This window comes from Zalophus californianus, chromosome 2 (genome assembly GCF_009762305.2).
Source record: "Zalophus californianus isolate mZalCal1 chromosome 2, mZalCal1.pri.v2, whole genome shotgun sequence".
Taxonomy (NCBI): Eukaryota; Metazoa; Chordata; class Mammalia; order Carnivora; family Otariidae; genus Zalophus; species Zalophus californianus.
In genome coordinates this window covers 101172424-101199822 of record NC_045596.1, presented here as the reverse complement: position 1 = coordinate 101199822, position 27399 = coordinate 101172424, and the positions used below count along the sequence as shown (strand labels likewise).

The 27399-nt window shown below is 33.8% G+C and overlaps 1 protein-coding gene across 1 annotated transcript in view; it reads right to left on the bottom strand.

The window, feature by feature from the left end:
- Nucleotides 1-27399, bottom strand: part of KIAA1109 (KIAA1109 ortholog) — a 203457-nt gene that overhangs the window by 94594 nt on the left and 81464 nt on the right. The window contains 16 exon segments of the mRNA XM_027600626.2: nt 1808-1950; nt 3145-3385; nt 4374-4526; nt 4691-4841; nt 5294-5445; nt 8840-9051; nt 9760-9957; nt 12171-12367; nt 12698-12825; nt 13222-13368; nt 14367-14487; nt 14967-15140; nt 16274-16344; nt 18958-19795; nt 20749-21007; nt 23627-23877. Of these exon segments, the coding sequence (XP_027456427.2) occupies nt 1808-1950; nt 3145-3385; nt 4374-4526; nt 4691-4841; nt 5294-5445; nt 8840-9051; nt 9760-9957; nt 12171-12367; nt 12698-12825; nt 13222-13368; nt 14367-14487; nt 14967-15140; nt 16274-16344; nt 18958-19795; nt 20749-21007; nt 23627-23877 (3436 nt within the window).

The window sequence follows — 27399 nt, the reverse complement described above, 5'->3', positions numbered from 1 at the left end:
GTAGGGTTAGGAAAAACCATCGAACGGGAAAAAAATCTGAGACTGATTGAGGATGTGAGAATTTAAAAGTATCCTGGCTTCAAACTGTACTATAGAAATAGAATAAGCTTAATAGTTCAAATTTTTAAAAAAATGTATATTAAACTATCATTGAATGTTTTAATTAAAAGAGCAATACTTATACAGAATAAAAACTTTAAAAGCACAGACAATTCAATAAATTGTATCCCCTGAGCTCATCTACTAGATCCCTTCCCCTAGAAGTACTCTTAACTTTTCTTATCTCTCCTCCTTAAATAATTTATAACTATATAAGCACATGTACCTATTTATCCTTTTTTAACACACAGATACATATTGTTTTATATTTTGTTTTTACTTTAATCCAGGTACTTTGGTAACCATTCCATACCCACTTAGAGATCTATATCTTTCTGAAGTCTTTATGGTATGCATCTCTGTATCAGGATACACTAGTTTATTAGTCCTCAAATAGTCATTTATGTTGCTTCCATTATTTTCCTATTATAAACAGTGTTGTAAAGAACATTATTGCACATGTGTCTCTCAGCATTTATGAGCATTCATTTCCTTAGAACAAATTCCTGGACATGAACATACTGGGTGAAAGAACATTACATTTTAAATTTTGATACAAAATGCCAAATTGGTCTTCAAAGAGTTTGTGCCAATTTACACTCCCACCAGTACTGTAGGAGAATGTCTGTTTTTCCTTATCTTCACCAACATACACCATTCAAATGTTAGTGTTTTCAATCTGAATCGTGAAAATGGAAATCTCATTTTTTTTTAAATGAAGCTGCTGATTTTTTTAAAATTTTATTTTATTATGTTAGTCACCATACAATATACCATTAGTTTCTATGATTCACTGTTTTCGTATAATACCCAGTGCTCCATGAAATCTCATTTTAACTTATATTTCTTTAATCATAAAAGGATACATTTTTGTATTTGTGTGTGTATTTCTCTGTGAACTGCCCATTAACCAATTCTTTATTTGATTGTGTTCTTTTTCTTAGTGATTAGAAAAAAGATCCTTATATATGAGGAAATTAGCCCTTTGTCATATGTCTATTTTGTTTATAATACATTATTTTTTCTGTGTAGAAATCTTATATTTTAATATGGCAAAATTATCAGTCATTTACCTTACAGATTCTGAGTACTAATGTAAGTCTATACCCAAACTTTCAAAGAAAGTTAAAATACTAATTGTCTGTCATTTTCATTGCTCAGAAAAGGAAACTAACAAAACATAAATAACCCATGACAACAACAAATAACTTACATGCTTATTACGTGTGGGTATTGTTCTAAGCATTTTTCATGTATTAACAGTTATTTCTTAACATCCATATTTTGGAAAAAGTTACTATTGTAATCTCAATCTTACAGATAAGGAAACTGACACACGGTACAGTTAAAAATTTGTTCAGTCACAAAACAACTAAGTGGCAGAGGCAGAACTGAAACCAAGGCTGTCTGGCTCCCAAGGTAGTATTCAACCACCTTGCTATATACATGTCTTACCAAGCATTGGTTAAGTTTCTTAAAACAGTGTAATTAAAATCATAAAATAGCCTAACTCAAACTGTTTATGTTGCTAATCATGTTCATTTCAACATAAAAATATTTATTATTACTCAATTATTAAATTATTAATTCTTGAATATAAAATACTATTTGAATATTTAAATTTAAACACCTAATGTTTGAATTTGAGATATCAGAAATTTAGGTCTTCTCTGGAAGTCTATTCTAACCAGAAACAGCAATAATGTACCTTTATCTTTAATGCAGAGTCACTGTGGGTATGAGTCTTAGAAAGTTTCCTCATTATCTCAGCTCCAGTTACAGGTCCAGAGCTACCAGGTGGAGGACGGTTGGCTGTTCCTTCTAGTAGCATTGTGTGTTCACTGACTGTGGCTGAAACAGTTCAAAAGAGTAAGTGGGCTATAGATTATCATTTTCTTGAAACATCAATACCAGTGTTCCTGGTGGTGTTAACTACCACTCAACTTTACATATTCCTTGAGTAAACAAATTAAATTAATTAAATTTCCTTGAAATTAATTGTGGAATCTGCTATATTATTTTTTGTGTTTCTTTTACTCTCCCAACCCCAATCTTCTCACTCAGTCTCAAGAAAGGAACAAATAGCTTGTATTCAGTCCCTCCACATCCCAGCCAAAGGGTTTAGAGAGGAAAAAAAACCAACTAGGCTCAAAGTACAGAACTTTCAGATTAATCCAAGAATTTGCAGACAGTTAATTAGAAGGGAGCCAACATGGGGCTTGATATTACAGCCCTGGGATCAGGACCTGAGCCGAAATAGAGTCGGATGCTTAACCAACTGAACTACCCAGGCACCCCACCCTTCCTCATAGCATATTCACTTTTAAGTATAAAGTTTTTTTTTTTAAAGACAATAAAAAAAGCTGGGTAAAGTATTATATATCAATGTTCTGAAAGCTCTAATTTTAAGGCTACTGTCCTTTTTCATGGTACTTTTAACATTTTTTTCCAAAATATCATAATTCAATATTACTGAATATTACATGTTGTGATAACAAAAGTTTACCCCTGAAAAAGCATTAAAATGTGCACATATATTTCTGAAATGCATATCTACTGTCTGTGTTCTGGCACAGTCATTTTGCTGACAGAACTGTAGGCTGAATGCATGACTCTAAACATTACATAAATGCGGAATCAACCAGGCACCAGATAAAATTCAAAGACTCTTTTAAGTGGCATAGGAAAGATGATGAACAAATATGAGTATGAATTTTATTTTTTTCAAATGTGAATTTTAAAAGGAAGTTAACATGCTTCATTCAAATATTCTAGCTATGTAAAGATGTCTGTTATTGTACGTGATAGATGAGAAGAAATCTATCATATTTCATGAAATTAAATGTAAAAACCAAAAGTCAGTATAAAGATTACAACATTATTATCATTTATTTGGACTAATACAAATCATACTTGTATAATTAAGCCATAAGGGTTTCAAATTTCAGACACAAATGATTAAAATTATCACATATTCATATCACATTATCACATATATATGTTACCAATATCTGGCTATATTTGACTAAAATATTTACAAACTACCTGCATCAAATTCAAATTCTGCTCCATCAGCACTGGTGTCACTTTGAAGACCACCTCCATTGTCTAACCCAAGTCCGTCTTCATGGTCATGGTCCACAGCTGACTGAGGTTTCAGTGGCTGAGCTGGTCTGTGTAAGCTAACTCCTTTAAAGGCTGGTGTCACCACAATAAACTTCATCCACTGCCTTGCCAATGCAACTAAACCTTTCTTTAATGTTACCAAAGCAGGAAGTCCATCACTCTGTAACAACAATGATGTAATAATGTTACCATTTAAATGCTTTGCATACATTTATTCATTTAAATCTCATAACCCCCATTTAGAGACGAAGAAACTAGAATTTATGTGTTATAATTTGTCCAAGGTCACAAAAGAGAGTATTTCAAGCTGACAATAGAACTCAATCTCTAAACACAACATTGTGTCTTTCTGTCACAAACAATGCAGTACCAGGTGAATAAGAGGCTAAATACGGGGTGCAAGATTGGGATTCTCCTTAAGAAGCATTCAATCCACTTTACCTTTTTTGTTCTATTGAGGAAATCAAATGTATTTTGATTTTCATTAAACAAAGAGGAAATGAAATTACTCCCTTCAAAGATTAAGAACCACCACTATTTTAACATTTTAACTAAGACATTTTTTCCTAATTCTCCTACCTCTTCCTTTCCCTCCTCAGCATTCTGTATAGCTTTATTCACCTTCTCTTCACCACCCTCCTTTAATTTTGGTGCTCTTCAGATATCCATTCTTGACCAGTTTCTCCCTCAACATACCATCATTCCTAGAAGTCTCATCCATATCCACAGCTTCGAACACCTTCATGTTGGCAATTCCCAAATCACTTATCTGAGCCCACTGTTGTCTATAAGCCTGTATTTTTAACCATATTTCTCCTTTGGACTTCCCATCTGCATCTCAAACCCTGTAGGCCAATGAATGACTCCTCGAAACGACAGAGGCTTCCTTTTTTTTTTTTTTTAAGATTATTTATTTTAGAAAGAGAGAGAGAGAGATTGGGAGAATGAGCAGGGAGAGGAACAGAGAGAGGGGGGATGAAAATATCCCAAGCAGACTCCGCATGGAGCCCAAAATAGGGCTTGATCTCACAACCCTGAGATCATGACCTGAGCCAAAACCAAGAGTCAGATGCTTAACTGACTGAGCCACTCCAGCGCCCCAAGAATAGAGGCTTCTTTAAAGCTAACATATGGTTTCAGTAACTCACCATTGTAGCATCATCAATGATGGAGTAATTTGCCTGGTGCAGGTAGTGATGTAGTATATTGCACAGTAAACATGAAGGATTTTCTTGGAGAAAACGGGCAACTTTTGTAAGTCTGTTGTATTTACTTCTTAAGGGAAAATGTACACTTTTATTCTGAAACAAAGCAAAAACAACAGATTTAGAGTGATGTATCAAAGACACTGCAAATAGAAGATATCCAGTAATCAAGAACTTGCAGGTCTGATGTTTTCCAACAATGATGAACAATTAGAGATCATGTTCAATAATAAGATACCTTGTACTGTTGATAGACATACCTCTAATGCTTCTGTCATTATACATCCCATAACAGCACAAATTCTCAAGGTGCTCTCAGTTTCTAATTTGTTTAAGGATGATTTGAGTTGATCAATGGGAACAAGCCATGCACCAACAGCTGGAGTTGCAGTGCTTAAAAGGTTCAGCTGCCTTTGAAAATTAAAAAAAAAAGAAATTATAAAAACAACTGTCAAGATTTGTATTTCAAACAATCTCCCATACCTACTGCACTTAGTGGCTATTTTGCTTAGGCAAAATTACTTTTCATTTTGGCTACCAGACAAATTATGAACATATAAGTAGAAAATGTGAAGAACAGATAATAGAAATGAAGAAAACATTAAAACCTATTAGAGGTGAGAGTAAGAAGTTCATGGTGGCATGACATATAATAGTAAAACTAAAGCCCTAGGAAAGAAAAAGGGTCAAACAAGATAAGAATAATGTCTACAGAAAGCATAAAGTAGGAAAGATGGTAAGAAGGTGGCAACCCTAATGCTAGATAGATCAGAAAAATAATTTAAAAAAATAACTGAAACAGAGTTATATGTTATTTAAAATGAAAAATCAAGGAATAGTACTACATGTTTAAAACTTTTTACCTAGAAAATGCATGTGTAGGAGATCTCACATTGGTGGGAGCTGCAAAACTAAACCAAATTTCCTTGATGGTCAACTTCATGCTACATGAATCTGGAGGTGGAGGCATCAGAGGTAAATCTTTTTTCAAATCATCAGATTCAACTCCTTCATCCTACATAAAATCAAAAACCAAAAACTTATAATGTATAGCTGCTTAAAACCATTAGTGCCAAGGTAAATGTTTTAAGCATAAAATCTTCCCATCACATCAAGTTCTACAGATGACACCTTTATATAAAACAGGTAACATAAACCTTGCTCAGCCTAACCCTAATTCTGAGAAATACCTATAGATCCTTGAAGCTCTAAGGAGCATAGTCTGAAAAACCACTACATTGTAGTAAGCCATAAATCACTGAGCTTAGAACTGAATGTTTCTCCTGATCATTTCATTCAATTACATTTGTTTAGGGATGTTTAAGTGTTATTTTTTCCAGATGAAAAAAGTGAGAGAAAGAGGTTTTGTGACCTGTTGAAGGTCATACAATTATTAAGGAGAATGAGTGATAGAATCAAAGTCTTCTGTTTCCTACTACAATGTTTTCCATTCCATTTTTTTTCCATTCCATTTTAACAACATATTTCAAATTTCCAAAAACAAGTGCCATAAAAATACTAGTGTAGTCCATGTTCAAATAAATAACACTCTACAATAAAAAAATTCTTAGTTATCTTATATGCTAGCAATCTGAATCAATGTTAAGAAATAATAATTTTTTAAATGTATAATCACTACTCTTTAGAATGCAGGGAAGTAAGCATAATAGTAAAGAAGCAAACAAAAAAGTCTACTGCCTGTTCTGTCTCCTCACAGCTAATTCACTTTTAGTTATTACTGGTCAAGATGAAGAACACTGGCATTTTCTTGTGGGATGACTAAGGAATGCAGAATATCCACAAAATAGTTTTTTGAATCCTAAGTGCTACAAAACAATGTGACTATAGGCAATAGTAATTTTAAAGTCAGACATGCTAGATATATAAGTCCACATTCCTTATCTGCAGCTCTAAAACTCATAACGTTCTGAGAAATCTAAATATTTTTGTGTAAATGTGGCATCAAAACCTGATCTGAATTTGACGAGAGGCTGTTTATCCCACTTGGAATTTTTATGAATGTTGTGCTGTAAAAGTATTCAAATATTTCAAGATGGAATGCTGTCTCAGATTCCACTAGGAGTTTATGTAACATATAAAACACACACCATATTACCTTTCTGTTAAAGGAAAAAAAAAATCTGAATTCTCAAATACATCTGACCTGTGGGTTTCAGACAAGGCTGTGAGCTAGGGCTAACGTATACAAAAGATAGAGAAGACAGTCTTCAAGAACTCAAAATTTTAAAAAGGGAAGGAGGCTTACAGATAATAAGCAACTAATTAAAATAGTATGTGAAGCAAAGCAATAATAAAGTTGGATTTAGGGGCGCCTGGGTGGCTCAGTTATTGGGCGTCTGCCTTCGGCTCAGGTCATGATCCCAGGGTCCTGGGATCGAGCCCCACATTGGGCTCCCTGCTCGGCGGGAAGTATGCTTCTCCCTCTCCCACTCCCCCTGCTTGTGTTCCCTCTCTCGCTGTGTTTCTCTCTGTCAAATAAATAAATAAAATTAAAAAAAAAAGATTTAAAAAAAAAGTTGGATTTAGGTTGACAAAATTTTTGGTACCTATGGCATGTGTAAATGATGACAGCTAAAAGGCCACTGCATACAATTCTGGAGCTCAACTGAAAGGTTGGTGCTAAAAGCATAACCGATGGGAAAGAGTTAGTGTCATCAAATTATGGAGGACTAGAAAATAAAATAAATCAGGGAGTGGACATACAGCAAAAAAAAAAAGAAAAGTAGCCAAGAACAGAACATGGGAAGAACACCTACATTTAAGGACAAAGAACTGAATGAGGATATGGACCAGGAAAAGTTAGAGAACCCAAAGAAAGCAATGTTACAAAATTTAGGGACATTCAGCAAAGAGACAAGGATCAGAGGGACCAAGGAAGACATCTGAGCTGCTGCTGCTTTTTTTTTTTTTTGAAGATTTTACTTATTTATTTGACAGAGAGAGACACAGCAAGAGAGGGAACACAAGCAGGGGGAGTAAGAGAGGGAGAAGCAGGCTTCCAGCAGAGCAGGGAGCCAGATGCAGGGCTCCACCCCAGGACCCTGGGACCATGACCCGAGCTGAAGGCAGACGATTAATGACTGAGTCGACCGGGTGCCCTGACATCTGAGCTTCTATCAAGTGTTTCAGTGGGATAGAGGAGAAAGAAAGAACAGCTGGGCTCTTCCCAGCTCTTTTGTCCAGTGAATAGCTATTATATTTTTTAATTTCCTTAATTAATGTGCTAATCCCCAACCACCACTCAAACACATCCAAAGACCTAACAAGAAAACTGTGATTAAACTCTTGAACTATGCATCAAATCAAAATAAATATTTCAAAAAATAAATTACCAAAAACCTGGGGTTCAGAGGTGATTATGCCAATGAATGGTAGATATCCGTGACATTTCTTTCTTTTTTTTTTTAGAAAAAGATTTTATTTATTTATTTGACAGAGCTATATAGAGAGAGCACAAGTAGGCAGAGAGGCAGGCAGAGGGAGAGGGAGAAGCAGGGTCTCTCTCCGCTGAGCAGGGAGCCCAGCATGGGGCTCAATCCCAGGACCCTGGGATCATGACCTGAGCTGAAGGCAGCTGCTTAACCTACTGAGCCACCCAGGCCCCCATATCCATGACATTTCTTAATTAAAAGGTGGTTTCTTTTCTCTTCAATTGGTCTAATTTCCAAATGATCAGAAACGTATGTACATATGTGTTTAAAAACAACATTTACCAAGTTCTTACTATGTGCTAGACACTGAGTTAAGCCTTTTATATGTATTATCTATTTCAGTCTTCACAAGTCTAGAAGGTCAGTATCCTTACAATATTATTATAAACGAAGAAATTTCGAAGAGGAAAAAACTTGCACCCATCAGTTAGTGGTACAAGTCTTCCGTAATCTAGAATTTTCAATATTTTTATTATTGCTATTATTAATCATCATGACAGTCTACCATAATAAAAATAATAAATGAGTTGCATATAAGGTATTCTTCAGGACTCTAGCTGAAATGGGTGGATAGTGACAAAAATATTTAGAACTTACATGAAATACTACCAGTGACAAAACTAAGTATTTCCATGAATTCTGCTAAAATCCTTGAAACATCAAAACAATGCCTACTTTTCTGAAATTCTATTCATTCATTAATTCAACAAATATTATTAAGTGCCCAATATGAGCAAGGCATTAAACAAGGTACTATGATAGATATATCTACGGTACGGTATCTATGCTTCAGAAATTATATTCTAGTAGTAGTAGAATCACCAAAATATCTTGACTACAATTTAAGCAAAACTCCAAATATTGAAAGAAGCAAATATACTCCAGAAATTAATTTTGAAATGGGTATGTAGTTTTGTTATTTTTTCAAAGCACTATTATTATTAAAAATTCACCAACTTGTTCATCTGAAACAGAATTTCCATTTAAGTCTGAAGAAGGGCTTATTCGATCACAGGGAAGATTATCATCAGAGACATCAGTATTATAGCCACTGCCAGTTGGAGAATCAGAAGAATTATTGGATGTCAGCACTCCACCTCTTTCTGTGACACTAGCTTTACCCATAATTCCAAAAGTATTATATAAAACAGCACCAGACTGTCTTCCTCCTATAAGAATGAATGAATATATTTATTAAAAACAGTGGGTATCTCAACACTGTACAGTACCCATAAAGACAAAAAAATAAAAATAAAAATTCATAAAGATCTTTTTTTCTCATCAAAACTTTGCCTTTATCTATAAAAGTCATGTAAGACTGGATTATCAGGTAAAGAACTGTAGGCATACTCGATTACTAATATATATATATATATGACTAACCTAAAAGTCTTATATATAACTCAGCGTTCCTTTTTTTTATATATTACTCAATAATGTAAAAGAAAACTGTATATAACTGTAAGTCAGCCTGTCACTGAATAAAGGATTTATAGTATTTTCACCCTGCAAGGCTCTACTAATCAAAAATCCAGTTTCCAAAAACCAAACTTTCAAAAGCTGGGTGGCTCTACATTTTATTCAAAATTTTTTTTCTGAACCACAGATTTTTTTGTTCAAACAGTGATTTTTTTTTTTTTTTTTTTTGTATTTCTACATGCTCTGTTAGTTTTTAATCACACATTGAAGGGGAAGTCCCACTTACACAATTGGGATAGGGCACCCACTCTGGTAAAAAATCCCAGGTCCCAACTTTCTGCTTAAATATGCTGATTCAGGTTATTAAAAGTCACAATTGTTCAATTGTTCAAAACATTTCAGCAATGTGGGGCCAATTTGTACCTCACTTAAGCAGAAATGAAAAAAAAAATGCTTACCTTTTATGGTTAAGTTTTCAAGTCCACATTCAAACATTATCCAACCCCATTTTTCTTGGCTGGGACCTATTCGAGTTACATCTGGAACAGCTTGCTGATCAGTTTCATCCACAAAAGTAAACTCATCCAACTCTTCCAGAGTAAATAAAACTTTGGACTTCTCAAAAGGAATAGCAGTGATGGCACAGGTACCAATATCTATTATCAAAAGAGAACAAAATGACCATTTTTAAAGGCAGAGAGGTTTTTATTAAAAAAAAAAAAAAAAAAGAAAGTAAACATTTGGCACCGTGTCTGTCTTAAAAAGATATCTTAATACTCTGCCAAAAAGAAAGATAAATGAGACAACCAACTTCTAAAACAATGTCTAATGTCTACAGTTTAAAAAATGCCAGAATCACATTGAAGTAAAAGGGAGAAAAAAAAGATTCCATAATTGAGAAATAATTGCTCAGAGGCAGAATGAATTCATTTCTGAAAGATTATAGGGTACTCTAAAAATCTATTAAAAAAAGCTCCTGAATAATTCAACTTCATGGTAAACTATTTTTAAATACTTTCTCATCATCTTACAAAATAAGAAATCATTCTAATTAATTACCCAGCTACAGGAAAAACATTAGAAAATAGAAAAATTATAGCTTTTACTAAAGGACTGCTTTATGATAATACATTTTATATAATTACAATTCATAACAGACATTGCCATAATTCCACCACTTACAATATGCAATATGGAAACTAATATCCTGCATGTCTGGCAAAGGTTTGTATTTTATTTACTTTTTTTCATTTCTTTCTCTGATTACAGCTAGTAAATACAGAAAAGCAAAAAAAAAAGATTTGAAAAAAAAACCATGTAAATTTACCACCCAGAGATAACTTGTTTACATTCAAATTAAATTTCCTTCTAGCTTTTTAGGGATTATTTTAGAAACCAACCAGCTTTGGTTCCCATATTTCAAGTGACAGTAAACCATTATAACTTCCTGAGGGCATTAAAAATTCTTCAAAGATATTATTATAATAGTTATATAATACTCCATCATATGAAAATACTATATTTCACATTTATGGTTAGAAAATCTTCCTGATCAGAGAGTAAATATTCACTTGAATTTTTCTATGATTTTCTCATTATTTATTTTTTATATTTGCCTTTAATTCCATGAATTTATTATGATGTATAAGGTGAGGATTAAACTTAAATTTTTTGACTAAGTAATACACTTGCACAGATCAAAGATCCAAAACGTGTGAAAGGGTATACAATGAAAAGCCTCTGACAATCACACCCAGGAATCCACTCCCTCTCCCTATAGGTAACAAATTTCATTAGATTATTGAGAATCTTTTCACAGATGAAAGGATTATGAACATATAAGCAAAGACAATTACATTTTTCCCTGCATTTTTATACAATGTTTTGTCTTTGATGACTTTTTTCTGCATAGTGTGCTTTTCAAAATTCTATTTAGTTACTTCTTATGCTCTTATGCAAGTGCAAACTGGTTACCAGTGCAAACTACAGAGCTGAGAAAAGTTTTTATATTGAAGCCACTGTATTTTGTATCAGCTTTAGGATGAGAGATCTCAGGTAGCCAAGAAAAGTCTCTTTATTTGGAATCCTCAGGTCAAATGCTTTGCTCTCAAACACAAGGATGGTGAAATAAGCTTTGAGAAAGCCACAACAGTTATACAGACCCAGAACACAGACAAGAATCATGGAACCTTCAGAGCCTACAGAATATAATGAGCAAATTCAAGGTAATCATTTGTTCATTCAGGATTGGTCATCTGTCCCACATGTAGATTTTAGTGTAGCAAATCGTCTCAAATAAGACTAACAAACTCAGTGTTTTCTAGATTGAATCTCTGACAATCTGAGATCATTTAAGCTTCTAAAGGTACTGAATCACATAAAAAATATTAAAAGGATATGTGACATCTCTAGTTTTCTCTTTCACCTCACCAGGGATTTTAAGAGGCATAGCCAGATCTATCATTCTAATTGCTACTGTATTTTACAGACTTGACCATCTGCTTTTGATATTGCAATTAATTCTTTTTAATGAAGTTGTGCCAACAGAACGATTTTAAAAAGTAAGAAAGACGATAAAGATCATACTCCCTCTTCTATAATGAGCAAGCAGATACAATGAAGAAAACAGGGGATAGAAGCAGTGCCTTTAATTTGGGCCATACCACTTACTGTCCTATCAAAGTTTACCTTCCATTCTCATAGAACATGAGTAAAGATTAAATACCATGTGTTCAATATATGCAGAAATACCTTTCTCTTATAAAATATTCAAATTATAGCAATATTTGAAAAAAATCATGCCTCCTTTTGCAAAATCCTCTTACATTTATATGTGTCAAAGAAAAAAACATTTGTTGTAGAATCCTACCTGTTGTATCAAGACCCCTAAGCTGCCCATGAACTCGATGAATATTTAACTTGGCTGCAATTTCTTTGCCTTTTTCTGCTCCAGCATTTGATCTGAGAGATCCAGATGACTGAGGCTGCATCTTAGTGGCATGGACATACCTATCAAAATTTGATGTTCTACCAGGTTCTGTATTTGAAGTCTCTTCAACCACACCTCTTTATGGAAAAAGAAAAAAAAAAAGTATGATGGTGAACATTTAAATAATATAGTTCAATAAAAACATTTAGTAAGCAGTTTTTAAAAAAATTCCACTGTTTTAATTAAACCAATATTACTAAATTTTTCAGTGTTTACTGAAAAACAGTATGAGTAAAAACAGTACAAACTTTTAAAAACCTACTTTGTTAACCTATAGTGATATTTGAAATTCCAATACCAATTTTGAGTTTTAACATTAGAATTTTCAGATATGTATTAAAATGGTTATGGCTTGCTTTTACATCCAACAAGAAAATTACGGCTCAAATTAATAAAACCTTTCTTACCTGTTCATACGAACTTGTGTAGCAATTCTGTCAAAACACAATGCTACTAGAGAAACATGAGTCACACTTTTACTAGGAGCTGTACTTGGAGATTCTTCCACTGAGGCTTGTAACAAACATAAGTTTACCTAACACACAAAATGTCATAAATTTCAGAGATGAAAAATATTATCACTTAAACATAAAGATATCCAGGAAAATGAAAAACTACTGTTAGGAATGGTATATCTATTTGTGTGTCTGAGAGTAATGAAGATAAAGCTTATAAACACAAACTCATAAAGTAATCATAATTCAATTGTTACTGGAGGGAGGGGAATATTTTAGCAAATACTACCTAATATCCCACTTATGTAAACTATTTCTATTATTAATTTTTATATTAGATCATCAAAGGAATAAGATATGTATTTTTGATATTATGATCTATTCTACCACCATTCAGTTTAGTAAATACAAAGGATAAAAACCACCAAAATGTTCTCCTCTTCCAGGAAAATTTTTTTAAAATATTGAATTGTTACCTTTGGTATGCTAACATTAGCCTGAAGACCTTTAATTGTTACATTATCTTGCTTCATCACAAGATTTGTCTGTGCTTGTCCTTGGTTAGTCGTTCCTATGGTGGCGTGTTCAGTTTTTGTTCCTCTAACATCTGGTTTGGAAGATAGCTAAAGAAATTAAAGCAGAATTGTTATTTCACAGAACTTTCATAATTTTCACAACATCCACAATAGCAACTTGCTTATTCACTGTGCTCCCTTATGCCCATCTATATGCCAGCTGCCATCCAGTTTAGCTTTGAAAAGGTAGGAAAAATACCAGAAGCTTCAGGGCTGAGAGAAGTGATATAAAATAAAGTGAAACCAGTCTACAGAGAAACAGAAAAAAAAAAATGGTATAAGTATTATTTTAGAATTACTAAAATGTATTTATTTGACAGCATATTTTGAATTTGATAATTGGCTCCTTGTTGACTGAGAATATTTTCAAATTTCTTACAATAGTAGTAAGATGTGTGCACCTCGACCCTAACTACCTATATCACATGAAATGCCAATGTTTTGAATAGTTGGATCATTAAAAATAATCAGCCTCACTTAACCATGCCTCTGGTCTCTAGCCCAAATATGACCCGGATAAATTGGAAAGTCAAATGGAGCATCAGGATATGATTGCTAAGAAACTGGCCCCATAGCTAGAACTCCAGCATAAGTAGACTCCACACACCAGCAGATGAGGACTTGATTCACTGAAGTGAACAAAAATAATCTAAAAATATTAAGATACAAATGATCTAATCACAGAGAAAAGCCAAAATAATATGCAGCATTGCTTTCTTAGAAAATGAATGTACCAGGGAAGAATGCTCATTCACTTAGGACCAAAGTTCTTTAGGAAAGGCTTACAATTAAGCTACTTCTGAAATAAAAGAAAAAATAAAACTACAAATTTAATAAATATTTTATTGCTATTTAATCCATAGTATAGTTATATATGGTATCTCTTAAGGAGCCAATAACATATAAAGACTATTTAGAAACGTCCATGTATTCCAATTTAAATGGTGATAAAATTTTAATATTTAATTTTTTTTTTTCAAGTTCAGATATCATGCATACATGAAGAGTACTCAATTTGCTAAACTCATTGAATATAAAGTTCTTACATTTTCTGAGAAGGTAGTCTTGCTATTTTGGACAGCCTCCCTGAGGACTTTGGCATGGAGATCATCTACAATTGCAGCTGGATGGCGGGTACTAGCACAATGAACCATTGCTTCAATGTACCTGAGGGAAGAAAAATAGTAAACGAAAAACTTAAATATCACTTAATACTACGGCCTAGTTTATCTAAACTGTTCCATTATGTTCCATTCTAGATTTCATCCACGGTAGTTTTATCTCCCTTGATAGACTATAAGCTCCTTGCAGGACAGAGTAATCTATTATTTCCCCTTTATCCCTTCATTGACTGGATAGTAGTAAGAATATAAAAAATAATAATTAGTTCCTGGGTGTTTGATCATTTTATGCTTATCAGCCCAAAGCAAAAAATGGAAAATATAATGCAATATAATTATTTTAATATTGCAATAGAATTTATCCTGAAAAAGTAACAAATGATAACAGACCTTCTAAAACATATTTTCATCTTTGTTCAACCAAAATAGCCATCATCAACATCTTCTTCATGAACACATATCACATACGCTTAATCATTTTATCAAATAGTAGTTAAAAATTATGTTTTTCAACAAAATTAATACCTGTCTAAAGCTTCAGCCACCAGGGGAGTCAGAACAATATCAACAGTCCCTTTTACTTCAACTATGGCTGTGGTCCTGGTTTGAGAGACTGGCTGATCCAGGGTCCACTCTTCTGTCAACGTTTCATCATCTGTGTTATCAACAGTTTTCTTTTCCAGAGGAGTATATGGTGTACTATACAATTTAATAAGTAAATACATATTAAAAACACCATGAAAAAGAACAGAAGTTAGAATTTCCTTAAGATGAATGCCACTCAAATATATATTTATTTCAACTAAAATTTTCATGGAATCAGATTAGGTATTTTAAGTCCCAAATGCTTTGCAAAGATAAGTGAGGTGCAAAAATGCAAACTGATCAAAGATGGTTAATACATCAAGTAAGAAAAAAAATGCTGATATATTTACTTGATGGGGCTTTTCCAAAATATGAAAACTACAAAACTGAATTCTTGGTAGTTCCCAATTTCAATATGCCAAGTTATGGCTTGCTCATTATGTCCAACAGAAATGCTAGTGGCTGCTTAGAAATGTTGGCAAAGCCATGACAGACAATAGAGTTGAATTATTTATGGTAATTACTTCATTTTTTAAAACTGTTCTAGGGTGCCTGGGTGGCTCAGTGGGTTTAAGTGTCTGCCTTTGGCTCAGGTCATGATCCCAGGGTCCTGGGATTGAGCCCCTCATCGGGCTCGCTGCTCAATGGGGAGCCTGCTTCTCCCTCTTCCTCTGCCTGCGGACCCCTCCCCTGCTTGGTGCTCCCGTAGTCTCTCTCTCTCTCTGTCAAATAAATAAAATCTAAAAAAAAATGTTCCAGAACTAATCTTATTCTTTCATTTTCCCAAGGCCCTGGACAATTCCTCCCACATGATGGCCAATGAAATGTTATTTGTAAGAATGGATAAATAAAAATGAGAAGCTGTAAAAAAAAAAAAATGAAATAATACTCCATCCAGCAACTGCAAAAACACTCTTTTCTACTGCTTGCGGAACACTCACCAATACAGACTACAAGCTGGGGTACAAAACAAGTCTCAACAAATGCAAAGATCAAAATTATAAAGAACATACTATGTGATTACAAAATGAAATGGTATCTTTTAAAATTCTCAAATATGTGGAAATTAAGCATTGCATTTCTAAATAAGCCATGGGTCAAAGAAAGAATTAGAAGGGAACATTTTTTAAATAAATAAATAATAAAGTTTATAGTCAAGTAAAGAATGGTTCTCAGGATAAATGCCACATATCTAATAATCAAGAAAGACTGACTTTGAACTTCAAAAGTATGTAACTTTTACTCACTTCGAAGTTGATCCTGAAAGTTGCATTCCTCTGTCTAGTAAAGAATTAGCTGTAAGCCCCTGTTTGATAACCTAAAATAATATAAAATATTACTCACAGTCTAGAATCTTAATGTTATTTGTTCTCTAATTTTATGCTATCAACTGTTATTTGTGAATATCCAGATTACCTTGTTAATATGACTTTGATATGTACAATAAAAATATTTAACAGACAGAGGTGCCTGGATGGCTCAGTTGGTTGAGTGCCTGTCTCTTGGTTTCAGCTCAGGTCATGATCTCAGGATCGTGAGATTGAGCCATGCGTAGGGATTCTCTCTCCCTCTCTCTCTGCCCCTCCACCCACTCTCTCTCTCTCTCTCTCTAATAAATCTTAACAAAAATACTTAACAAATTGAGAAAAATCAGATAAAATATGTAATTGGCAATTTCATTTTCTGATTATTCAGACAAATGACAGGGCAAGACTGTGAGGATTCAACAATGAGGGTAAAAGACTATACAACTAAAGCTTAAAGGTAAGTGCTTCAAATGTCTTTCCTCCCAAATTCCTTATCAAACTGAGTGTTTCTTAAACTAATTTTAGAATCTTCTCCTGGCACAATCAACTTTTAAGTGAGGAAGAATCCCAGAGAAACATTAAATTATAGGAAAAACTAACTTGTATTGTATGTCCATAAAAGAAAACAAATAAAGTAATGCATTTGATTATTCAAACGAAACTGACCCCTTTTATATGTTAGTTATTCAGATTTAATAGAGAAAAATAACTTTCTTACCACCTATATTCTATTTTGATCTAAAGATATGAACTCCTTCCTTGACTTATTTAGTTCAGAGATTTGACTGTCTAATCAAAGTAGAAAGATTTATTGAAAATACTAAAATAATTCTAACCTCTTAGGTACAATTCTGTATTGGAAGTACCACTGAGCTTTATACTGGAAAATCCATATACCAACATACTTTCACATGGAAAAAAGAGAACATTTTGAAGTCATAACATGGGCAATTTATATTGGGCAAGAAGTGGCACAACCTTAAAACAAAAACTTTGGGGGTACTGGGTGGCTCAGCTGGTTAAGCATCTGCCTTTGGCTCAGGTCATGATCTCAGGGTCCTAGGATGGAGCCCTGAGACTGACTACCTGCTAAGCAGGGAGTCTGCTTGTCCCTCTCTGCCCCTCCCCCTGCTCATGCTCTCTCTGCCTACCTCTCTCTCAAATAAATAAATCTTTAAAAAAACAAAACAAAACCAAAAACAAAACTTTGTAACTGTCACTAATGTTTCTTCTTTCTTCAACACATATTGCTCAAATGCATATATATATATTCCAACTCCATTTATCACATTTCCAGCATTACTTAAGTCCAGTCCTATCATCTCTTGCACAGACTGCTGCCCACAGCTTCCTAAGTGATCACCCCACTTCTTCTTCTGCTTCATGACAGTTCAATTCCACTCAGTAGCCAAAGTACATGAGATCACATTTCCTTAAAGCTCTCACAAGTTTCCTAATGAAATTTCAATGAAATTGTAACTACTGATACACCATGGTCTATAAGTCCTTAATGATCTGGTCTTTGTTTATTTAGGTCTTTAGCCTCAAAATGAGCAGTGTCCCTGCTAACTTACTGATGTGCACTGACTTTTTCCCACTTTAGAATTTTAGCAAGGCTCCTTCCTGTGCCTAGGTATCCCCATCATCAATTCCTTCTCATACTTTAAGTTTCAGTTTAAATATTACCTCCTCAGATAGACCTCTCATGTCAACACAATATAGGTAGCTCCACCCCCCCATTATTCTCTATCCCAGCATCTTTGGATTATCTTCATAAGACTCTTCTCAACTTGTAATCATATACTTATCTGTTTTATCTATTAACTGTCTCCCACACCTAAACTCTAAGTCCTATGTCTGTTTTCCTCATCACTGTATATCAAATGCCTGGCAAACAGTAGTATATAATAAATATTTGAATTAAGAGTGAATAAATTAACATTTAGACACTTTAAATAAGTGTATATGCTTATGTAAGTATATACCACATAAGATTCCTACACACTGTTATTCAGTTCCTTCCATAAGATCTGACTTGCTTAATTTTGTTCTTTAAAATCATAAAAAATCTCTTATAAATGTATAATTTTATAAAAATAGTTTTCGCATTGGTTATTATCACTAAATTTATTTTGATGTATTTTCAGTTTTCCTTTAAAAAGCTATTTACAGAATTCATTACAGAAATGGACAATAACCAATTCCTGCTAAATTATAAGATCTCAAATGTCAAGTGCATGGAATTGGATTTGCACAGCAGCAGTTACAGATTAAGTAGAAAGAACACCAGCTATTAAAAATAATTTCAAAATTTTATTTTTAAGACACACAAAAGTTTGAATTCATAAACTTGTTCCTAATCTTAGAGCATAATCTAGAGACTATATGTTAATTGACTAACATTGTGGCAATCAAGTCTGAAACTATTCCTCAATTTGAGATGTTTAAATTTATAATACTCATCAGTAACCCTGAGATTTATTGTCACACATGAAGCCATGACTTCAAAAATTTCTTCTTCTAGAGAGATAGTTAAAACGACTGAGAGAATAATTTTGGAAACATCTTAAAAATTGATTTATCTAAGTAAACCTATCAGTGGAAACTAATGATCTGGTTTATACCTTAAAAGTTGGAACAGAAAGCTGTTCAAATGATGATGAACTTTCTTCACTGGTTGGAGTATCAAGATCGAGGGGACGATGCAATGAGGACTTAGAGGTTCTTTTGTTAGTAGGGTGCTTCACTGACCAATTAAGTACCTGGAACTGAGTAAGGTAAGTCTGATAACAATTCATCACAGGTTGTTGAGAAGTAATCTGTTCACTCTCTACTGTTTTCTCAACCTCTACAACATATGGATGTTCTATAACGTCATCTTCTCCACCTAATGCAGAAACAAATGAAGCCTGGGAAGGATGAGTTTTGAATGGCAGAGTTCGGGGATCCTGAATGCTTTCTCCATGGCCAGTAAGTGGTCCCTCCACACTGTGATATATGGAACCCCTACTGTAGTCAATCTGCTGTGTTTGCTTTTTCTTCTTTTTTCTACCTGGATAAGTTCCAGGGCCTTCATCACTGCTAATGGGCTCAAATTCTTCAGCTGCAGAAAAGTAGGCTTCGCTATCAGCCATTGACATGCTGGAATCCATTGACCGATATTGATGAAATGAATTGGAGTCTGCCGATGGTGTGTATGGAAATGAACCAAAACTTCTTCTCTGCTTTGGTGAGTCTAATACATTTTCATCACTTCGGGAGACATCACTACTAAACTGGACTCCAACTGTAACAGGTTGCTTGTCCCCATAAAAAGCAGCAGTAAGGCTCTTGGTACTCCCAAGTCGAGTGGAACATACAGAGGCTTGTCGTTTCAAGGGAGATCTCAAAGGAGATTGACCTACTGACTTTTCCTGAGTATTAGGAGATACAGGGCTGTTTCCTGAAATTTCTGTAGGAATACTAAAATGGAAAGCAAAGTTATTACCATTACTGTACATTGTATAATTTAAGTATAAACAGAAGTACTTATAAAATTTTTATAGTAATCTTAATCATTTATTTTATAAATAAAGGAAAATCTGAAATTTTACAATGAAATATCTATACAAAGTAACAAAACAGCACAATATGTGTTCATACCCCATGTAGTTCCAAAAAAAATTAAGGCAGTTTACAACATAAAAACTTAAACCCAAAGTATAATCTTCCATCCATAATTCCTGGACACTAATACATTTATAACTTTTTTTTTTTACATTCTTTAAAAGTTTGTTCAACAAAATCTACAAGGGCTTTGGTCACGCAAGGTCACTTTTTATGGGCTGAGTTTAAGGTCTCCATGAAACATACAAGTAGAAATATCAAAAAGGTAGCTGCGCCTACAGGGACCAAAGTTTTGGCTAGAGTTTTACATTTAAAAGATGTTGGCTATAGATCACAATTGAAGCCACACAGTTACTGAGACTGTCTAGGGAAACAGTATAGAGTGAGTGGAGATAAAGGCACAGAACAGAGTCCTGAGTATCCAGAACATCTAACAAATGGCAGGCTGTAAGAGGAAGAAAAAGAAGAAATGGAGGGAAAAAAATGGAGGACATGGAAATAGGGAATAAGAAGGAATAGCCAAGGAGGTTGGAGGAAAATCTAAAATTTTCATATCTGTGGTATGACAAGAAATATTTATTTTCACTACATTTTTCTGTATTTTCCTATTTCTGGAATGAATATATATGTATTAATTTTATAATTAGCAAGACAACAGCAAATGGACATTTAAAAATATGTTCAGGAGGAGAAAAGAATTTTCTATAGGGGATTAGTTGAGAGGGAAAAGTTTTTCTTGCCAAAATTTTAAGTAATTATAATCTTATTATAATTTACGATCTATTTTCTAAATATAATTGAATACTGACCTTACTTGACCATCCTCTCTTTTTGCACTATGCAAGAATTCTTTTTGGACCAAATGGTCATCAGCAACAGAAGAGGGACTTTCCTTTTCTCCGGCCAATAAAGGCTGTGCAGCACTAGAACTACTATTCTCTTCTGAGGAAGAGGATGAGCTATGAGATCGTAATGGTACTTGAAGACTAAGGTGCTGAGTTTTTCTTTCTACTTCTATTCCCACTGATTTGTTTTCCCATTCTTTCCTCTTCATGCCATTCACATTACCTGAATAAACAAACAAAAAAGTAGGTTACATGAACATAATAATTTCAAAAGCAATTTATGAAAAATAAGAGCCCTGAATCCAATTCCCTATTTCTATAAATATAATCATTTTTTAAAAGCACAAATATCCAATTTCACATAGCAATACCCTAAACACTATAGAAAGATATCTACATTAAGTATGGGTCCAGAGTCCATAGACAGTGAATTTTTTCTTATTTTTTTAAACTTTATTTGAAAATTGTCAAACTTACAGAAAACTTTAAAGAATAATTCCAAGCCACCATATTATCTTTTACTCGGAATACCTATTTTAAACATTTTGCCACATTTGCTCTAATATATATAATATATGCATAAAACTTTTTGAATTGACAGCAACTTGCAGACATAGTGACCTTTTATCCTAGATAGTTAAGTGTTTATTTCTGAAGAATAATATGTAATAACTATATAATTATTAACTTGGTAAATTTAGTATTCATACAATACTGTTATCTAATCTACCATGTCCCTTCCAGTTTTCTCAATTGACCCAATAATGTCCTTTAAAGCACCTCTGCCCCCTCTAGTACAAGATTCAATCTAGGATCATATATTATTGCATTCAGTTGTCATGTACTCTTTAATGTGGAACATTTCCTCAGCCTTTTATAAGACATGTTATGTAAACTGGGGGTGAGGGGATGAAAGGAGAGTTCTAAATTGCTTAGATTAAAAAACAAAACAAACAAACAAAAACTCCTGCCCAGTTTCTATTCTCCTCCAGCCATCCCTGTGTTACCCAAGAAAGAAGAACCCGTTAGTAGGAGAAAACACCTCTCCAAGCAGAATACAGTTATAGATGGAATTTAAGGGAAAGAAGACTTAAGAACTTATAATATAGTAATATTATTCACTTCTACTATCACAAATGGAAAAATCAGAATAAATGTCAGAAGAAAAATGGGTTTCATTCACTTCTAAGTGGTGGGAAACTAGTGGTCACTGACCTTCCAAGGAAATCCTGCATTCTACCATGTGCCCTCTTGATTGTATCCTAATACTGCTTATCTATACTTGGCTCCTAGAAACTTCAACAATCAGAAGTCAGATACTTACATAGGGGTTAATTCTATAGTAAACTCATAGTCATTTGGGAATTATAGCTCACTCCTGAATCAATAGGAGATACAATCTCTATTATACATTATAAGAGTTATAATGAGCTTTGCTTTGTTCAGTTAGAGAATTTGCTCTCTTCCCTCTTTTATACCATGTGTAAATTCCCTGTAGATTTTCTTCCTTCCCTTTGTGATGGTTAAACTTTGATCTGCAGATCAGAAAATCAAGCAGTGTTTATAATTAGTGCCAGCTGTAGTATGGTAGAAAGAACACTGAAGTGGCTTTGATGGCCCTGATTCTAGTTTCTGCTTAGCCATCTGACTTCGTGCAACTCCCTCTCAGTGATGAGCCTCACTTTCTTCACTATAAACAAGGAAAATACAGAACTCACATGGTAGCCTAAAGATTAAATGAGAAAATACCTGTGAAAACCTTTAAAAACAAACATTCAAATGTAATAAAGTAATATTGTAAGAAAAATGATATATTTTATTTAGCATCTTCCCTATCCTTTAAATGTCAAGAACTTTTGATGTTTGCAGATTTTATAGGATAATCTGCTCTTATTCTAGGCAAAATTGCTGAAGTTAAACAATCTTAAATAAGATGTACATACTTATGTATTAATATTTAGTGAAAAATCATAAAGCAAGAACTTGGTATATGCAGTCCAGCTCTTTCTTCTAAGAGCTCCTTATACATGGGAAATCAATGAACTTTTAAAGTTGAAACTTCTTTTCTCCCTTTTTGTCCACTGACAAAAGGCAGTGCTGTTAATGTTTTTGAATAAAGGGGAAAAGGCTAATATAAAATATAAAATACCAAGATTTTTCCACATTTCACTTCTTGACAGCATGACAACTTAAGCAGTAAATACTGCACTTAACTGTGGGAACATACAACTAAAAACCCCAAAGGAAAATCCACTTCTGAAGTCTTCAGAGAAAAGATGCTAGATAAATCTAAATCTAGGATACTGAAAGCCTCCATTTACTGCTCATATCACACACTTGTGTATTTGCAAAGTTATCCTACAGGGTCTAAAGCCACATTTCTCTTCTTGACATGTTCAATTTTAGTGATAAAAGAATATCTTGCGAAATAGCTGGTAATATGAGGGCCAACAGTATAAATATTACTACTAAGTTTTCCTATAAAAGTAAACTGGTAAAACAACTGTTACCTTGAAGCACAGCTATTCTTAAGTAAATCTCTGGAAGCTGAGGTCTAGGAAAATGATATATAAGGAAATACTCAGAATAAGCTAGGAAAATCACCAATGTCAACAATAGATCTGAAGGGTAGATCTACTTTTGCCTTGTGTAACTGTAAAAAACTCACTAGTCTTCTCTGGCTTTAGTTAAACCACCTGCAAAACAAAGGAAGATTAAACTGAATCCTACCTATAAGACCACTCAAAGAATTGAGTTGAACAAAGTAACACTGAACTTCTCTCAGCATGGCATAAGGATAAAGATAAAAAAGATTAGCACAAGTAACAAAATAACACATTACCATCTACAATTTTGGGAATTTCTTTAGTAATAATCCATTCTCCAGGCTGTAGCAGAGACTGTCCATAATACATATCAGACTCTGCACTCGTGCTTGAAAATGCAGAACTACTGGAAGGTGTCAACTCTTCAAGTTTGAAGAAATCTAGGCCAGTTACTGTGCCACCAAAGAATCTGCAGCCACCGAGACAACCACACTTGTTCCTACACCTCTTATTCTTCAGGGTATCATCTGGCCACAAAAACCACAACCTAAACAGAACCCAAGACAAAACAAACAAAAGCAACACCATAACAAAAACTCATTAGGAAATAAACTTTTTGGCAGATAATTAATTAAAATTAATTGTTAATATTTTTAAAAGACAAGGTAAACACAAACACAAAAGCTTATTTTACTGTGGAGTGTCTAACCATTTTGTCTTCTTAAAAAAAATAGTCTCACCACGATGAGATGAAAATAAGTAGGAACAGAAAGAGAGATAGAGCATACCTAAAAAAAAACTAAAAAGAAGCAAATATAAAGATCAGACATTTAAGTTCCATTTAAAAACAGTAGTAAATATTCTCAAAAGGACTAAAAATTTTAAACATTAATGTAAAAAATGGACAAAATTATTGGTACAGATTATACCAAATACATAATTTATCACTGTTAGCATTTCAGAGCCTACTTCACATGGCAAATACACCAAAACACTATAAATGTAGGGCAAATAAGAAATCTATTTCTCAATAAAACCCAAATAACCCATTCTTTATTAGAGGAAAAAACTGTAATAATTTTGGAATAAGGACTCTGAACAAAGTATTAAGAATTAGGACAATGGGAGAAAATGTGTGTAATATTTTTTGGGTTCTGTGAATGATCCACACAAAAACCCGTCAGTGTATTAACTCTCTTACTTTCTTAAAAAAATATTATATAATTCAAATACGGGCACTATATTTTTATTCCTCTTTTTTAACTTTAAATAATAAAATCACCTCATATTAACAGTCTAAGTATTTTTACAGGCATTATCTCATTGGATCCTCAGGGCCCTCAAGGAAGACAGAATAGGTATTATCATTTTCATTTTACATTCACTCATTTATATTTCTTGAACATAATTTATATGTGCCTAGTATTGTGCTAGGTGAAACTGACAGACACAGTCTTATCCATATGAAGTTCAGAGTACAGAGGCAAAGGCAAGCCACAAAAAAAAAATATCTAATCATAAATTATACTGAGTGCTATGAGGTAAAAACAAAACAAAAAACACAAGGTATTGTGACAAGGAAAATAGAAGGAATCTTCCAAAAAGTAATATTTGAGATGTGAAAGATGAGATGAATTATATCAAGAGAGAAGTGAAACATCAGTCTAGAGGACAGAAGGAAAAATATGTGAGAAAGCCTTAGGATTAGGGAGAATCTGACATATTACTTTAGTAAAACGTTATCAAATTCAAATCACTTCTCTATTTTAAAGCATTAAGATTCAGTCACTCAGCAAACTATTGTAAGCACTAACAAAATAAAAGACCTTACATATTCCATACACTTTTTGAGCTCATTTGTGTAGCACAAAGCTTAGTAAAATGCATGGGTTTGCATTCATCTAGACATGGGTTCAAATTCCAGCTGTGCCACTTAATAACTCTAGGACCTTGGTCAATTAGTTAACATTTCTGAGCTTCAGTTTCCTCAACTGTAAAATTGTGGTCTGATATACCTAATAAGACTGTTTTGAAGATTAAATGTAAAGCACCTGATATAAAATCTGGAATACAGAAGTTGCATAACAAATGTAAGCTCCCCTTCCTTACCTTTATTACAATCCAATGCACTAGTTCTCAAACTTTAGCTTGCATTAGAATTATCTGGAGGGCTTATTATACTATGGAGAGCAGGGCTGCACCCCCAGAGTTTCTGACTGAGGTCTAGTAAGACCTGATTATGTAAATTTCTAACAAGTTCCAAGGAGACACTGGTGGTGGTGGTTTGGGAACCATACTTTTCAAAAACACTAAAGAAACTAATGACCTGTGTGTCCAGTAACTTTTCCAGTTATATCAAAAAAGAATACACGTAGGTTCCAAAACTCCTGGGAAACAAATATGCACATAGGCAGCCAAAGCTGAAGGTCAATGAGTTATCATGTTGGGAGGGCAATTCCCAATATGCCCTAAACATCCCTACCTGTTCTTGTGGGTATGCCAAGATTGCAAAGCTCTGACCAGGCTATTGCTTGGGATTGTACTGGCAGTAAACAACCTAAAGAGATGAGGTAATGTCTCACCCTGGAAAAGAGTAGGTTTGCTTCCACTTATTATAAAAGTGATAGAACCCCTAAGTTCAATATTCCTCTTCTATAATGCATCCCACTGTGTGCAGACATCCATCATGGACTTTTTTGCAGACATCCATCCAAAAGATTCATGAATGGGGTACCAAATATAGCAAATAAAAATAAGTTTGTCCTATGCAATGTATGGGACAATATGACACATCTATACTAAAAAGTTATTCGTTGTTTATCTGAAATTCAAATTTAACTAGACATCCTCTATTTCATCTGGCAACCTTACTTGGAGGGCACAGGGAACCCATAAAAACACATATGACTCCGGTTCATGCTTTTGTTGTAATAAAGTCCTTTGTCCCTGACCAGGAGTCTTGTGTCTTCTGGCAGCATCCGTGAAACTGTGGCAGGCTAACTTGTTAGCTTACAAGTAGGATAAAATCCCATTCTTCACAATTTTTAACCAAACAGAGCACTGAGACCACTCTAAATAGTTGGATTTACTTGAACACCTGGAACTTGAATCACGTGGTGCCATTTCCTTCGCTTCATTAGCACCTTGTTCTATCATCTGACCTAATTAGACCCAGGCACTTTGTTCATAGTAACTGGCTTCCTGAGCAATAATTAACAAAGAAACCAAAGTTTTTTTAAAACATTATTTCCCACACATGAGCTTCCATACTCAGGTTTACAAGACGTCAGGCTTAAAGTAACTTAAAAGATTAATGTAATCTCAGTAAAAAATTCATAATTTTTTAAAACAAGAAAAATACTTCTTTTAGGAAATTAACAGATGAAAGTATCTAAACGTTTGTGATGAAATGGAAAAATAAATGTGTATTAGGTATAAATTTTTACCCCTGTATTTGAATACATATTTGCAAAAAAAAATCTATTTACACCCTTGGCTGGATTAATACAAACACACCATTCAAAATCCAGATAGAGGGGCACCTGGGTGGCTCACTTGGTTAAGCATCCAACTTTTGATTTAAGCTTAGGGTATGAGATCGAGCTCCCCATCGGGCTCTGGGCTGAGCATGGAGCCTGCTTAAGATTCTCTCTCTGCTCCTGCCCTCCCCTCCAACCATGTGCACCCATGCACATGCTCTCTCATTCTCTATCTCCCTAAAAAAAACCTCAAAAACAAAAAAACAGAGTTTTATATGTTAACAACCAGAAAAAAGGAATAGAAAAAAATAAGAAAATACAAGTGCCATGTGATTACTAGCAAAAGAAATATTTTCTCAAATTAATACAAGAAATTACAAAGGTTACAAACAGACATATTTGAATGCACAAAAACTGAAGTCTGTACATAAGACCAAAAAAATTTAAAAATGAAACAAATTGCAAAATATTAGCAACAGGGACTACTGAAAGGAGATAATCTATAAAGAGCTCTTAAAAATTGGTAAGAAATACACCAATATGCCAATAAATAAATATACATAGAATAGTAATATGCAATTCACAAATGA